The sequence below is a fragment of the Hemitrygon akajei genome, chromosome 9 (genome assembly GCF_048418815.1).
Source record: "Hemitrygon akajei chromosome 9, sHemAka1.3, whole genome shotgun sequence".
Classification (NCBI taxonomy): Eukaryota; Metazoa; Chordata; class Chondrichthyes; order Myliobatiformes; family Dasyatidae; genus Hemitrygon; species Hemitrygon akajei.
The window spans coordinates 88,999,127-89,011,242 of NC_133132.1; the positions used below are offsets into that span (position 1 = coordinate 88,999,127).

General features: G+C 39.7%; 1 protein-coding gene across 1 annotated transcript in view; it reads left to right on the top strand.

Moving 5' to 3' along the window:
• lmbrd1 (LMBR1 domain containing 1) overlaps positions 1-12,116 on the top strand; it is a 184,775-nt gene that overhangs the window by 102,965 nt on the left and 69,694 nt on the right. The window contains exons 6-7 of the mRNA XM_073056502.1: positions 151-239; positions 7,935-8,008. Coding sequence (XP_072912603.1) covers positions 151-239; positions 7,935-8,008 — 163 coding nt within the window. The remainder of the gene's footprint in view (positions 1-150; positions 240-7,934; positions 8,009-12,116) is intronic.

The following is a 12,116-nucleotide window of genomic DNA, read 5'->3' on the forward strand; positions in this document are numbered from 1 at the left end:
ATTAAAGATAAATTTTAAATCCATTATCCATGGCACTTTGAGACACTTTTATTTATATTCATAAAATGTACGTTCGTTTTAGAACACCATACGGTGTTCATTATGTAAAGTAAGTGCAATGTCTGAAGTTAATCTTTTTTTCTATTGTAGTGCTTTTGTTCCTTTGAATATTCCAGCAAATCAAAACTCTACAGAATGGGAAAAGGTGAAATTTCTTTTTGAAGAGCTAGGAAGCAGTCGTAAGTAGAACATTCATTTTGCATTGATAATTCATGGTCTTAGAGTTTTATTTACTTAGAGCCATGCCTTTTGGCCCACCACATTTGTGACAACCAGCATGTTTACAATTTTTAAAAAAGCACAAGACCATGGGAGTAAAAATAGTTGATAGGTTACATTATGTTCTTTCCATTCTTAGGATGTTGCCATTCATCATGATCTTGCTCCTTGCAGACTAGGTGTACAAAATTAATTCTGCAGGTCAGGCTTGATAACAAAAAATGTTTACTTCCATCTCTTTCAAAAACAAAAATAATAATAAGGAATGCAATGCTTCAATAATCACTAATTCCTTAATAATTACTATTTTAGATCAGGATCTGAAAAAAAAATCCAGATTCAGATTCATTTATCTATCACATGTACATTAAAATATACAGTGAATGAGTCATTTGCATTGACAACCAATACAACCTAAGGATGTCCTGTGTGCAGCAGGCAAGTGTCATCACCCATTCTGCTGCCAACATGGCATCAATACTGATTTACATTACCTGTGGACTCACTTTCAAGAACTCTACAACACATGTTCTCAATCTTATTCTTTTACTTTTTGTATTTTCACTATCTTCTTTTGCTCATTGTCAGTCTTTGTGTGCAATTTTTCATTGATTATATTATGCTGCTTTGTTATACTGTGAATGCCTGCAAGTAAATGAATCTCATTGTATATATGGTGACATAGATAATAAATTTGCTTTGAACTTTGTAGGAATTGGACTTCATTAATGTTCAAACTGACAGTGGAGTTACAATCCAGCAACACATAACATTACAAATTCAAGACAGATAATGAAATTAAATGCTACATGCTGAAAATTTCAGCAGCAGAACAGAGAAGCTGAGATCTTCCATGAAAATTGGGTCAATAAATATTGTTAATGGAGCAAATATGTAAATATTTAAATGAATAAAAGTCAGTAGCCTAGTAACATAGGTGTCATGAAATCGCAGAGTAAAACATAGGCCCACAGAGACATAAGGTGTTCTGTAGATGCTGGAAAACTTGAATAACTTGCACAGAATACTGGAAGAAGTTAGTAGGTCAGACAGCATCTATGGAGGGAAATAACCAGTCAGTGTTTTTGGTTAGTCTCTGGTCCCCATATCCTACCCTTTATTCCACTGTATGTCCTGGCAGATTCCTCCTTCAGCCCCTTATCTCTTGCATTTATTATCTCCCAGCCTCTCACATCATCACTCTCCCCCGCCTACCCACCTTCCCCTTCACTTGGTCTCAACTATCACCTGTCGGTTTGTACTCTTTCCCTTCTCCTTGCATTATTTTGGCTTCTGCCCCCTTCCTTTCCAGTCCTGATGAAGGGGCTCACCCTGAAATGTGGCAACTGTTCATTTCCCTCCTTGCTGAGTTCCTGCAGCATATTGTGTGCTGGCCAACACAGGCCCTTCAGCCCACTGTTGAGATGGTGTGCTGGAACATGATAATTAGTGTAGATAAGCATTCAAGACTGGCAATTGTTATGCTATCTATTAACTACTTATCTGTATTAATACCATTTTTCATCACTTTGCTTGTAGTTTTCTTTGCCTTGATGCTTCATTTTTTTCATCTAGATATAGTAAGCCCTTGTACATGAAGCCATATTACCAAGAAGGAAGTAAAAATGCAATGTACAGTGCCTATAAAAAGTATTCACACTCTTGGAAGCTGTCATATTTTATTGTTTTACAATACATAATCACGGTGGATTTAATTTCGCTTTTTTGACACTGATCAACTTAGAAAGACTGTTTTGTGTCTGAGTGAAAACGTATCTCTACTGTCATTTAAATTAGTTACAAATATAAAACACAATAATTGATTGCATAAGTATTCACCACCCCCCCCCCCCCCTTAATATGACACCAAATCATCACTGATGCAGCCAATTGGTTTTAAAAGTCACACTTAGTTAAACTGTGGTCTGTTTTTGGGAGACTTGTGTGCAGTCGAGGTGTTTCAATTGATTGTAATAAAAGTACACCTGTATCTGGAAGGTCCAACTACTGGGCAGTCAGTCTCCTGGCAAAAACTACACCATGAAGGCACAAAAACATTGCAAGCAACACCACAAAAAGATTATTGAAAAGTACAAGTCAGGAGATGGATACAAGAAAATTTCCAAGTCACTGAGTATCTGTTGGAGTACAGTTAAGTCAATCATCAAGAAATGTAAAGAAAATGGCACAGCTGTGAATCTGTCTTGAGCAGACTTTCCTCAAAAACTGAGTGACAGTGCGACAAGGGGACTAGTGAGGGAGGCCATCAAGTGACCAATGACAACTCTGGAGGAGTTACAAGCTTCAGTGGCTTAGATTGGAGAGACTGTGCATACAATAATTGTTGACCGGGTGTTTCAGCTTTATGGGAGAGTGGCAAAGAGAGTGCCACTGGGAAAAAAAACTCACATGAAACCTCAGCTAGTTTGCCAGAAAGCATGTGGGATACAGCTGAAGTCAGCTGGAAGGAGATTCTATGGTCTGTGGAAACCAAAATTGAGCTTTTTGGCTATCAGACCAAACGCTGTATTTGGTGTCAGCCAGTCACTGCAGATCATCAAAAATACATCATCACTACTGTGGTGGCTGCATCATGCTGTGGGGATGCTTCATTGCAGCAGGCCCTTGAAGGCTTGTGAAGGTAAAGGGTGAAATGAATGCAGCAAAATACAGGGAAATCCTGGAGGAAAATCTGTTGCAGTCTGCAAGAGAACTGCAACTTGAGAAAAGATTTGTTTTCCAGCAAGACAGTGATCCCAAGGATAAAGCCAAAACTACACAGGAATGGCTTAAATACAACCAAGTTAATGTCCTGGAGTGGCCAAGCTAGAGTCCAGACCTCAGTCCAATTGAGAATTTGTGGCTGGACTTGAAAAGGGCTGTTCACTCATGATCCCCATGTACTCTGACAGAGCTTAAGCAGGTTTTGAAGAAGAATGGAGAAAATTGCAGTGTCCAGATTTGCAAAGCTGTTTGAGACCTATCCACACAGACTCAAGGATGTAATTGCTACCAAAAATAGATCTACTAAATACTGACTTGAAGGGGGCGGGGGAGGTGGTGAATACTTATGCAATCAATTATTTTGTGGTTTACATTTGTAATTAATTTAGGTCACTTTGTAGAGATCTGTTTTCACTTTGACAAGAAGGAGTCTTTTTCTGTTGATCAGTATGAAAAAAAAACGCCAAATTAAATCCACTGTGATTCAATGTTGTGTAACCCCCTGGGTCGCCTCAGGCTCGCTCAGCTCATTCTCGTCTAGGGGGAGCAGCCTTCGGCCCCGCCAAACTGGGTAATCAGCTTGTGTGGATGCTGTGTGATGTCCCCGCCTCGCCAAAGAACAAACAGGACACCATATGCGATTAAATGACTACAGTTTATAAAGATTACTATAATTAAGTAATTAATAACGATACAGTATACATGAAGGAAAAGAAAAAAAAGAAAAGGCGGCAAACTTATCAAAGTCCAAACCACTTCGTGCACAACCATTGGAGCTCAATTACTGAAGTCTTCTGGCCACCATTCGATCCCCTCCGAACTCCTCGACTCGCAGCTCAGGACCACCCGAAGTGGTCAACCAAGCACATCTATCCTCATCTCCTCTCCTCAGGGTACCTCCTGGCTTCGGACCCCCTGCTTGGGGTCCATTCCTCGCCCAGTTTACAACATCGCGTCCTCTCTCTCTCACCCCCTCGCGCCGATCTCCCCAAAAGCCCGCCAACAATAGCTTACAGACTCAGAAGAAAGAACAACATTAATCCCAGTTGGTTAACAAAGGAATACAATTCTCGTTATCAGTAAATTTTAACCCAAACAAGCTTCCAGCACTCTCTCGCAACAAAGAAGCATTCCTACTTTTACCAAAACAAAGAAGCCATTTTGATTAACATACGCAGTAACAAAGAAAAAGAAACCCCACCTTTACAGTTGTAAAACAATAAAACATGGAAACTTCCAAGGGTGGGTGAATACTTTTTATAGGTACTGTAATAACTTGACAATGCAGCATGAAAGAGTGGATTGTGCACAGAGTTTGGAATTTAAGATTTGTAGTCAACATTTGGTGATTATTTACAGGTACTAAACAATCAAATGAAGACCAATATTGGTGTGTAAAATTTGGCTAATCTTTTACATATTTAATTCATCTGGATCCATACTCTTTTTGGATAAAGTAATACTTCAGCATGAATTGCCGTTAAGGCTGATGTAAGATTCTAAATTCATGTGACTGAGAGGGGAGGGGCTGAGGTCTTTGGGCCAACATATGATGGAAGAGGATTTTAATGAAGAAAAATGATTAACCAATTGAAGCATGTATTTCAATGAGGCATACAATGTTATGGCAGATTTATTTTATTCACAACGCATCATTTTCCACAACTTAGACCATCTCCAAAGGAATCTTAGCACCATACATATCTTTACCTCCCCTACCCTGCTCCACTTAGCAGCATCTCTCCATGATTCCCTTGTCCATTTGTCCCTCCCCACTAATCTCCCTCCCAACACTTTTATCACTGCAAGCAGCCAAAGTGTTTCATCTGCTCATTCATCTCCTCCCTTATCTCCATTTTGGGCCCCAAACAGTCTTTCCAGGTGAGGCAGCACTTCACCTGTGAATCTGCTTGGGTTGTCTGTTGTGCTCAGTGCACCAGAAGTGGCCTCCTGTACATTGGTGTGACCTGTCATAAATTAGGGAAAGATAGCACCGCCCTCACTGCAGAGAAGCAACACGTGCTGGGTAGTCTCCAAGCTGATTTGCTGAATATCAATTTCTCCTTCCAGTTTGGAAAAAAAATTCCCTCCCCTCTTCTATGCATCACTTTGGACCTTTACCTCTTCTCACTCCCTGTCACCTCCCCTGGGTCCCCTTCCTCCTTCCCTTTCTCTAATGGTTCACTCTCCTGTCAGATTCTGTCCTCTCCACCCGTTACCTTTTCTACCCCCTTGGCTTCACTTATCACCTTTCAGCTATCCTCCTTCCCATCCTCTCACCTTTTTATTTTGTCATCTTCCCCCTTTCTTTCCAGTCCTGAAAGAGTCTTAGCCTAATACATTGGCTGTTCATCATTTCCACAGATTCTGCTTAACCTTCTGAGTTCCTCTAGCATTTTGTGTGTGTTGCTTTGGCTATCCAACATCTGCAGAATTTCTCATTTATTAAAATCAGATTAATTGCATGCCCTTATTTCAAAATTTTGGTGTCCCATTATCTGTTTTAGAAGTGCAATCCAATCCTTCACAATTGCCTATAATCCACCTGCAGATGATTTACTGTCACAATAAGGTGGCATGGAAATGTACTTAACACCACTGTGGCATTTCTGATGCAGTAAGCATTAAGTTTGTAGTCTTTGTAATTTTTCTTGTTAATTGCTGATAGAATATGCTAATTCCTACTATTTCCTTACTAATGCATTAAATGAAAAATGTTTAACCTTAATGTATTTTCAAGAATTTTTATTTACTTGCATTGAATTCGCAAATCATGGAACTGTGTGTATCACCTCCTTTACCCCCATGAAATCAACAGCATCCACAGCCATTGTCATGTGCCTAGCTGCAAGAATAAATTACAAATTGTTTTTAGTGATGGCATAGAAAATCCGCCTTCATCCAGTAAATGTATATTAAATCATGAAGCATTCAGTATACTTAACCCACACTAATCTCATTTATCATTTGTGGGGTGTATGAGGAAGCCAGAGCACATGGAGGAAACACTTGCAGATACAGGAAGAACATGTAATCTTCACATTGGCAGAACTAGACATCAGAATACCCTAATTCCTCAATGGTAAATTTATTTAAATTTTGCAGTGGATGCAGGGCAGCATCTAGATTCACTGAAAGTACTCTATTCTTGCTATAAATGGCAAGTTTTTATTGACTTTTTAATGATATATTAAGACATAGGTGCAACCTTTCAAATTCTGACAGTTGTTTCTTTGCATTTGAATTGTTCCACCCTCAGTATAACATGTAGTGCTCATGATTTTTAAAGTTTTGGTTTTCCTTGTTGTTTAATACTTCATTGTTTGCAGGATTTCCCCAGATTACGAATGCCCTTCTTATGGACTGTCTATATTTAAGTGCTTAGGAGACCAACAGGATGGATTTGCTAGATGTTGCAGGGCTGCAGGCATCTTTTGCTGGGTGGGAACTGGGCACTTCTGTGAGCAGAGCTGGGAGTGCTGAGCTGAGCAGACTAACTCACTTGCCCACTGAATCAGTGAAGCCAGAGCAGTTCTTCCCTCACCTTGCTCTCTTCTCAGTTGTTTCTGCAGTCCTCTTCAGCATACTGTTTTTGTTCATTTTCAATTTACAAACAATTCAGATTGCGAGCAGTTCTCAGGAACAGAACCATGTCATAACTGGGGACTGTCCATATCCCAAAACTCCCATGTATCAACACACACAAAATGCTGGTAGAACGCAGCAGGCCAGGCAGCATCTATAGGAAGAAGCAATGTTGACATTTCAGGCTGAGACCCTTCATCAGGACTAACTGAAATAAAAGATAGTAAGAGATTTGAAAGTAGGAGGGGGAGACGGAAATCTGAAATGATAGAAGACCAGAGGGGGTGGGGTGAAGCCAAGAGCTGGAAAGGTGATTGGCAAAAGGGATACAGAGCTGGAGAAGGGAAAGGATCATGGGACTGGAAGCCTTGGGAGAAAGAACAGGGGAGGGGAGCACCAGAGGGAGATGGAGAACAGGCAAAGAGTAATGGGAAGAGAGAGAGGTGGGAGGGAATAAATAAATCAGGGATGGGGCAAGAAGGGGAGGAGGAGCATTAACAGAAATTAGAGAAGTCAATGTTCATGCCATCAGGTTGGAGGCTACCCAGCCGGTATATAAAGTGTTGTTCATCCAACCTGAGTGTGGCTTCGTCTTGACAGTAGAGGAAGCCATGGATAGACATATCAGAATGGGAATGGGACATGAAATTAAAATGTGTGGCCACTGGGAGATCCTGCTTTCTCTGGCGGACAGAGCGTACGTAGGTGTTCAGCGAAACAGTCTCTCCCAGTCTGCATCGGGTATCACTAATATATAAAAGGCCACACTGGGAGCACCGGACGCAGTATACCACACTAGCTGACTCATAGGTGAAGTGTCGCCTCACCTGGAAGGAAGGTGTATAACCTTCCCTTTATTTCACTTTCTGTAAAATGGTTAATGAAAGATAAAAGTTGGTGCTTTTTACATGGCTGCTTGTCTCTCAAGGATTCCTTAATATGATGGGAAGCTCAGCGTCTTGCTAAATACTAATGATCCTTAGTAAAGGCAGTTGACAAATGTAATACGATAAAGGAGAAAACATGTGCCTCAGGGGCTACTAAATCATTATGGATGTTTGTTTCAAGGTCAGCTGTGAGTCCAGTTCCTCAGAAATGAAAGCAGAATACTGGAAACATTCAGCAAAGCAGCATGTGTGGGAAAAGAAACAATTAATGTTTAATATCACAGATCCTTTGTCAGAACAATTTTGGATTTTCAGCCTTGTTCTATTGAGCAGAAAACCTGGATTGATTTTTAAGCCAGCTGATCCTTAATACTAATTGATATACTACACATTTTAATGATCTCATAAAGAAACGAGCTGCTGCTAATAAACTTGTGTTTTTGTGTCTTTTGCTCACAGATGGTCTGGCTGCCTTGTCTTTTTCCGTAAGCACACTGACCTTGATTGGGATGCTAGCGGTTATAACTTACACAGTATGTACTTACTGTCTCATTAACATTGAATTACATTCAGTTCAGTGAAATGTTAGATTCAACAACTTTGAGCTCATATTCAGACTTAAGCATAGAAAAATATATTTACTTGCATTGTGGAAGAGTTAGCAAAGTAAAAATTGAAACCAAGCTTAGATATATGAGGGCATATAATTAAAACAAAAACAAATTTCGAAGGTTGAATTTAAGAGTTAAAGTGAGGTGGAACAGCAGCGAGATTTAAAATATGAGATTCTAGAGCCTAATGTTAGGTACCTGAAGTCATGGACATTTCATTGGGCACTATAATGAGAGCAGGAGTAGGGGGTTACAGATTACTTAGAGGGTAATAAGGTTGGCAGAATTTTCAGTAAAGGGGCATGATAATGAAGAAATTGAAAACGAGTTAGATTTTGAAATAATTGGGTAAACAGTTTTAATACAAATTTAGACATGGCAGCAAAATTGCAGAAGACATCAAATGTACAGAGTATAGATTGGAGGATGGGGTAAATAGTTTATTGGAATACAACGGTACAGGGATGAGGGCATGAAGACAGTTAATCATATAAAAGCAAACTGAATAATTGTCTGAAGCCCACCTCAGTGTCAAGCATGATACAAGTTGCCAACAACCTGATTCAGCTCTGCACAATTGTTAGCGAGAACAAAGTAGTCACTACCTCAAGTCAAAAACTCAATTTTATTTTTCCAACAGTTAGTTATGGAAAATGGTGGTAAGTTGTTTTCAGATGATGGTGCCAAAGAGCAGTATGTAGATAAGAAAAATGAGGAAGATGCTAGGAGCAGCCCTTGAGTGACACCAGGAATAATGTCTGTATATGGGGAGAGGTGCCTCAAGTTCATGTTCAGTTTTATTGTCATTCAACCATTTTTATGCATACACCAAATGAAAGTCCATTCCTCTGGACCAAGGTGCACAATATGATGCATATAACTGACACACAACACATAATATAGTATTACCACAAATAAATTTACAAATAATAAAATGTATTCCAGGTGACTGACGTTTAGCATAAGGTGCATTTACAACACAAGTTTAAATAAGTAAGCCTTATAATGCCACTGTTGCTTCGTAAGTGATGAGACCTGGGTGGTGGCAGGGTGTTAAGTAGTCTCGTGACCTGGGGAGGAGGCCTAGCGGAAGAATTTCTAAGGACAGAAAATGCAACCTGATGGGCACAGTTACACTGCCCTGAATGATGGAGAGGTTTTAGAGGTGCATGACATTCTTTCTGTTGTAGACAATTTAAGCATGAGGAGGAATAGATTGCTTTCATCAGAATGACAGAAAAGGATGTCAAGCAATTTATAGTGTTCCTGAAGTAGAATCAGAATGTTGTAGTTGAAACTGCAAGATTTGAGTGCATGATCAGATTCACACTTCACTAATCTCAGCAATGTGCTGAATCTAGTGAAAATCATAATCCTAAACAGTAAGCAATTTGACTAACCGGTTGTTACTGTTGATAGTACAGTCACGCGCTCTCTCGTTCTCACATGAGTGTTTTATGAATGATGTTGAATCAGTGTTCTCATTAAGACTGGAAAAGAACTTGAATATTTAATAAAGTGAGATGATTAATTAGAAAATCCCAAACTTATGATGCCAATAATTAGTGTGAGAAGTACAACTGAATTTTGAATTTGTTTGGCACAGCTTTAGGATACAGATCATAATTAGCTTGCTTTGACTTGGATGCCAAGCCAATTATGTTAAGAAGAAAAATTCTTTTAGTAACTTGAATAGGAAGTACTGTGGTTGAAAACCATTATTCTCTTTCTTAAGAGTAAGGTGTGGTTGTCTAAATAGAAAAGGACTTCATAAACACAAGAGATTCTGCAGATGCTAGAAATCCAGAGCAACACACCCAAAATGTCAGAGGAACTCAGCAAGTCAGACAGCATCAATGGAATGTAATAAACAATTGACATTTTGGACCAAGACCCTTCATCAAGACTGGAAAGGAAGGGGTAGAAGACTGAATAAATGACGGAGGGAGGGGAAGCAGGGTTTAATTTCATGGCAAAGATCAAATGTTTCTAATACTGTTTGGCATAATATATTGGCTTAGATATTCCTGGTTATGGTGCATCTCATAGGATGCCACATGTTTATTCTTGAATCCTTTAGCTTGTAATATTTTTGGTGTGCATTTTATTTTTCTGAGGTGCATTATGAGCTGATACTCGGATGGCAAAGTCTTCGGTGCATCTAACATGTTGGTGAAAGTTGGGAGTAATGAAATTTAAAGATTGTAAAGGGTTCCTCCAAAGTCTCCCCCATTTTTTTTTGTAACTATTCAGCACTACAATGTTCAGATCTTTGCCTTTATGGCTGTGCCTTTCATCTGCAAAAGGTGACTTCTGGAAAATCTTCACTAATCCTTTACTTTTCTTGGCTCCTTTTAAGAAGCTCAGTAAAATCTCTTTCACGAAGCTGTTGATTATCTGAAAATCAAAGTGTTTTTGTATCTCTCCTGTGCAACATCCTAGGACATGTTAATCAATTGAAATGGAAGTTCACCTTGTAGGTTGGAAATTATAGGGATTGATAGCTACAGTATGTCCTGGTTCATTTTATTTATACATGTGGTCAGCTTTTCACTTCTAAATTCATAGATCATATTATTTAAGATTATGTAATGGGCTGTTCACCAAATTGATATTAATTCAAAGTTCAAAGTATATTTATTATCAAAATACATGTATATCATCATATACAACTGTGATTCATTTTTTATTTCGGGGCACGCTCACTGAGTCCAAGAAACATAATAGAATCAATGAAAGACCACATCCCATTGAGAGGAAACTGAACTGGTCTAGCCATATAAACTCTGTGGCTACCTGAGCAGGTCAACAGCTAGGAATTCTGTGGCATGTAACTCGCCTCCTGATTTCCCAAAGCGTGTCCACCATCTACAAGGCTCAGGTCAAGAGTGGAATGGAATACTCGCCACTCGCCTGGATGAGTACAGCTCCATCAACACTCAAGAAGCTTGACATCATCCAGTACAAGGCAGCCCTCTTGACTGATACTCCTACCACATGCATCCAATCCCTTCACCATCGATGAACAGTTGCAGCAGTGTGTACTGTCTACAAGATGCACTGCAACAACAACACCAAAGTTCCTAAAGCAGCACCTTCCAGATCCACAACCACTATCATCCAGAAGGACGAGAACAGCAGATACCTGGGAACACCACCACTTGGAACTCTCCTCCAAGTCACTCACCATCCTGACTTGGAAACGTATTGCCATTCCTTCATTGTCACTGGGTCAAAATCATGAAATTCCCTCCCTAACAGCACTGTTGTTATATTTACACCTCAGGGACTGCAGTAGTTCATGAAGGCAACTTATCACCAGGAGATGAGTTATTAACTTCAAACTTTCTGCATTTTCACTCAGAGTTGAACTGCATGTGCATGTAACGAGAGCTGTATAACTCATCTCCTTCTATCTTAGGCCACAAACTTATCAATCACCCCATACTGTGGACCAAGACGCCGACTTCTACAAAGAAGGGATCCATATGCTCCATGACCGCTGGACTAAGTGTGTAAATGTAGGAAAAATAAATGTGCTAGGTTTTCAAAAATTGACTCCTACCTTAGGCCATGAACTTATCAATCACCCTTCGTACATCAGTGGAAGATTGTCATAGTTTTAGGTGATGTGCCAAATCTTAGGAAACTTTTAAGAAAGTAGAGGTGATATGGTGCTTTCTTCATAATAGCACTTATGTGCTGGATGCAGGACAGATCCTCTAAAGTAATAACACTGAGGAATTTAAAGTTGCTCACCCTCTTCACTTCTGATCTCCTGATGAACAGTTGCTTCTTGCTGAAGTCAATAATCAGCTCCTGGGCTTAATAACATGAGTGAGAGTTTGTTGATGCGGTACCATTCAGCCAGATTTTCAATTTCCCTCCTATACGCTGATTCATCATTTCCTTTGATTCACCCTATGATGTCATCAGCAGACTTGCATTGGTGCTGTGCTTAGCCTCACAGACATAGGTATAAGGAGAGTAGAGCAGGTGGCTAAGCATACAGCCTTGTGGTGCACCTGTG